At 48.9% G+C, this 4,835-nt stretch overlaps 1 protein-coding gene across 1 annotated transcript in view; it reads left to right on the top strand.

Moving 5' to 3' along the window:
* Positions 1 to 4,835, top strand: part of Dcstamp (dendrocyte expressed seven transmembrane protein) — a 25,059-nt gene that overhangs the window by 15,058 nt on the left and 5,166 nt on the right. Inside the window, exon 3 of the mRNA XM_013353910.1 lies at positions 2,933 to 3,974. Within this exon, the coding sequence (XP_013209364.1) occupies positions 2,933 to 3,974 (1,042 nt within the window). The remainder of the gene's footprint in view (positions 1 to 2,932; positions 3,975 to 4,835) is intronic.

Below are 4,835 nucleotides of genomic sequence, written 5' to 3'. Positions count from 1 at the left end.
GAGGAGTGAAGGGGGGACAGAGAGAGAGAGAGAGAGAGAGAGAGAGAGAGAGAGAGAGAGAGAGAGAGAGAAGAGGAGAGGAGAAAAGAAGAGAAGAAAGAGACAGACAAGGGGAAAGCAGAGAAGTGGGGAGAGAGGCAGAAGCGAAGCTGCCTCTCCGAGAGGAAGATGGAAAAGAGAATGAGCTCAGGCCAGAAGCTGAAGATCAGCCTGCCTCAGTGGATGGGGGAGGGAGTGGGCGTGGCTTGTCTCTTAAAGGGACCAAAACCATAACACTACTCACCTTCCATCTAACTGATTCTGAAACGGTACACACTTGTGGTGGTAAAGAACCAGGGTTCTCCTGTGGGGAGTCTTTATTGAAAATAGTTTTACTTTATTGTATTAGTGTGTGTGTGTGTGTGTGTGTGTGTGTGTGTGTGTGTGTGTGTGTGATAGTGTCTGTGAGAGAGAGAAGTAAAGTTTGGGGGGGGGGGGAAGTGGGATGTATTTACTATGTATTGATATGTAGAGGTCACAGGACAAATCTGTAGAGTTCACTCTTCTGCCAATCCACTTTTATGTGAATTCCAGGTCTCAAAACTCAGGTAGCCATGTGTCTTAGTCAGGGTTTCTACAACTGTGACCAAACACCGTGACCAAAAGCAGATTGGAGGTGGTGGGGAGGAAACGGCTTATTGCACCTTACTCATCCAAATTACAGTTCATCATAAGGAGAAGCCAGGACAAGTGCTAAAGCAGAGACCACGGAGGAGTGTTCTGCTCGGTGGCTTTCTCCTCTGGGTGCTCAGTCTGCTTCCTTCTTCTGAATCTCAGGACTACCATCCAGGGCTGGCATTTTCCCCTCCCGTGGAATAGGTCTACCCATACCTATTATCAATCAAGAAAAATGCGCACAGGCCAGTCTGGTGGGAGCATTTTCTCTGCTGAGGTTCCTTCTTTCCAAACGACACTAACCTGTGTCAAGCTGACCAATACCAGGCTTATGAAGCAATTGTCATCACCTGCTGAGCCATCCTGCTGGTCCCACATGTTTAGAATCTTGATCTCTGTGAAGCTAGCCCAGGTGACAATGACCCTTGCTATGGAGTTGAGCATGAGAGAATCAGATTGTCACATCTGGTCGTTCAGTTCATGCCCCGGAGCCACCACCTGCATTTGTCATTTCCACGCTTAAGTACCACGCCACGCAAGGGTTCTCGGTGTCAAGCAGCACCGTAAGTCCTAGCCCATAATACTTGCATGAAATCAAATATATGTGAGAGAGTTTAGACTTCTCAGTGTCCCCACTAAATCTCATACACATGGCACAGTGTTCAATAGATATTTTAAGTCAGTTAACTTACTTGACTAAAATTTTTACTTGTTAAAATTGAGAGAAAAACCTCAATTTTATTTATATCAGTCCAAACGAACCCAACTCATTCTCAGTATATCACAGACCTAAATATGCATAACAAACAGAATAGTAGCAGCCTCCTAACACCTAAATTTTAATTATCCCAGACCTGATTAATTTAGGGACAAAAATATCCGTAGTTTCCCTGAATAGTTTCCAGAGGGACCCATACTCATGGGGGTAGAGATGGCAGAAGAGGAAGCAGCAACATAGCGGCACCCGGTCCAACTCCACAGTCAAGTCTGGATGCCCTTGTGTGCTTTCTGGTCTGTAAAACGAGAGCACAGAAGACGAATGGATGACTGTTAAAGATACACTTACGTAATGCACTGTATTGGCATCGCAGCCCATCCATCAGCCTAAAGCTTGTCTCAACTCTTGGAACCCATGACACAGGACTACTGCTTTTGTCAGTGGGTAATTACAGGTCGAGCAGCCCGGGACAAAAGTTGGTGGTGGAAAACAAAACAGAACAGTATTTATTATTTTCCAAGCGTGCGTGGACCAGCTGGGAGCCTGGTGGCAGGGGCGGGGTGAGTGGGGGCTGTCTTACCTGTTTGACAGTGGCGTCGCCTTTTAAGTTCAGCTGAGGGACAGATCTTGCTGCTGTGCTAGAACCTAGTGTGACAGGCTAAACATTTCCCTAAGCTGTCTATGCCCTAATGTCCAGAACCTGTGAATAGACCACCTTACATGGTGAAAGGAAGCCTGTAGATGCAGTCTTGAGAGGGAATCGTCTAAACTATCTGGGTGGCTCTAAGATGTCACAAAATTCCTTTGAAACAAAATGCAGAAAGATCAGCGTGAGAGAGAAGCGGTAAAGATGGAAAGTGGGGGCCAGAGAAAAGGGAAGAGTCAGCCTGACTGGCTTTGAGATGGAGGGAAGAAGACCGTGAGCTGGAGAACACAGGCCCCTGAACACAGGCCCCTCCAGGAACTGGCACAGGGAAGCAACAGGGCCCCTGGGTAGTCCAGAAGGACCACAGCTCAACAGACCCATCTTAGACAACTGACCTCCAGGAGGAATTCTTAGTTCCGGCGAGTTGGTGATGTTTAACGGTCAAGATGACACTAACTAATACAGTACAGCTGAGGGTGGGGCAAGCGCAGAGTGTGAAGACGTGGATCACCGACCTAAAGATGGCAGATGGGCACCTTTAATTGGCTAAATCAATCACAAGGCCAGCGTAGAGCCAAAGAATGCAGAAACACCCTCCCTCTAGCTGCTGTTTTGGGTTTTTTTTGAGACATGGTTTCTCTGTGTGGGCCTGAAATCCTAGAATTTGCTCTGTAGACTAGGCTGGCGTCAAACTCAGAGATCCTCCTGCCTCTGTTTCTCGAGTGCTGGGACGAAAGGCGTGTGCCCCCACCCTGCCTCACTTCACCTCTGGATGGAAGCTATTTCTCCCGCTTCCTGGTGGGATTCCCACTAAGAAGGAGCAGACAGGGAGGGGTGAAGAAATTACATGTATGTACTAGCTGACCTCTAAGGAATGTCTGAACTTGGCTTGTTTTTTGTTTTTTTATATCTAGGTACACGGGGAGGAAGAGGCTCTGGACCCTGGGAACTAGCATCTCCCTAAGGCTTTGGCGGACATATGTATTCCCAGGAAGTACAGGCTGGATGGACTTCATCCAACATTTGGGAGTTTGCTGCTTTGTGGCCTTCCTTGCAGTGAGCCTCCTCTCAGCAGCCTTCTATTGGGTCCTGCCCTCAGTCGCCGTGCTGGCCGCTGTGTGGGCCAGCACCTGTGTCTTCCTGTGCTGTTCCAAGCATGCCCGCTGTTTCCTGCTTCTCGTCTTCCTCTCCTGCGGCCTCCGGGAAGGCAGGAACGCTTTGATTGCGGCTGGCACAGGGATGGTGATCTTGGGACATGTGGAAAATATGTTTTATAACTTCAGAGGTCTCCTAGACAGTATGACTTGCAACCTAAGGGCAAAGAGCTTTGCAATCCATGTTCCACTTTTGGCCAGATATTGTGAAGCCCTTCAGTGGATTTATGGCCTTGCCGCTCCGCCAAATCTATTTGATGACCTCCTTTCTTGGAACCAGACTTTAGTGGTCTCCCTCTTTAGTCCCAACCGTACCTTCGAGGCTCATATGAATGACACCAAGGGAGAAGTCCTGGGTGCCCTGTCCCATATGGTAGTCGTGACAGAGCTATTGTCTTCCTTGGGCCAGAAGCTTCTCGCCCTGGCCGGGCTTCTCCTCATCCTTTTCAGCACCAGCCTCTTCATGAAGCGGTTCCTGGGCCCTTGTGGCCGGAAGTATGAGAATGTCTACATCACCAGGCAATTCGTTCAGTTTGACGAAGAGCAGAGGCACCAACAGCGGCCCTGTGTCCTCCCTCTGAATAGGAAGGAACGGAAGAAATACATCATCATCCCGTCTGTGCGGCTGAGTCCTAAAGAGAGGAAAAACCTGGGGCTCTTTTTCCTTCCCGTCCTGACCCATCTCTACGTGTGGGTGCTGTTCGCAGCTGTGGATTTTCTGCTGTTCCGACTCATTTCCTCCATGAACAAACATCTCCAAAGCTTGCCAGGGCTTGAGGCTCACTTGAAACTTCGTGGAGAGGTAGGGGCTCACGGTACTCCATGCAGTATTCCTGGGCTTTTTATTGGTGGACCTTGCAAAAAATGCTGGGACTTCCCAAGTCTGACAGTGTCTTCAGATTATGGGTGTCTGGCTCACGGAAGGAGCCTGATAGGTATGGCTGAATTAGGTCCCAGGGCTAGAATAGGACTCCATGTTATTTTTCTGTGGCTACGGCAGCAAAGAATCACAGGCTGCGTGTCTTAAAACAACACACATTTATTCTCTTCTAGTTCGTCAGTGAGAGGTCTAAAATCACCTGCTGTTGGCATGGGCTTCTTCCTTCCAGAAAGTAGGGGAACTTAACTCTGCCTGGTCCAGTTTTACTTGGACAGTGATATTTCTTGGCCTGTGGTGGCGTTACATTTATCTCTCTGTGCATGGAAAAAAATCTCTATGTCCCTCTCAAACCAGGCACATGTTCACATCATCATGTACACATGGACAGTTTCTTTATCTCGAGGCAGCTGACTTAATCTTTCTGCTGAAACCTGTTTCCCAGATAGAGTATCACAGGCTCCTGGAGTATCACAGGTTCCCGGAGTATCACAGGTTCCCGGAGTATCACAGGCTCCTAAAGTATCACAGGCTTCTGGAGTTTCACAGGCTCCTGGAGTATCAAACTCTCCTGGAGTTTCACAGGCTCCTGGAGTATCAAACTCTCCTGGAGTTTCACAGGCTCCTGGAGTATCACAGGCTTCTGGAGTATCACAGGCCCCTGGAGTATCACAGGCCCCTGGAGTATCACAGGCCCCTGGAGTATCACAGGCTCCTGAGTGCACAGGTTCCCGGAGTATCACAGGCTCCCGGAGTATCACAGGCTCCCGGAGTATCACAGGCTCC

This window comes from Microtus ochrogaster, unplaced genomic scaffold (genome assembly GCF_000317375.1).
Source record: "Microtus ochrogaster isolate Prairie Vole_2 unplaced genomic scaffold, MicOch1.0 UNK19, whole genome shotgun sequence".
Lineage (NCBI taxonomy): Eukaryota > Metazoa > Chordata > Mammalia > Rodentia > Cricetidae > Microtus > Microtus ochrogaster.
Note: the sequence above shows the minus strand (reverse complement) of the source record. Positions and strands in the feature narration are given on the sequence as shown.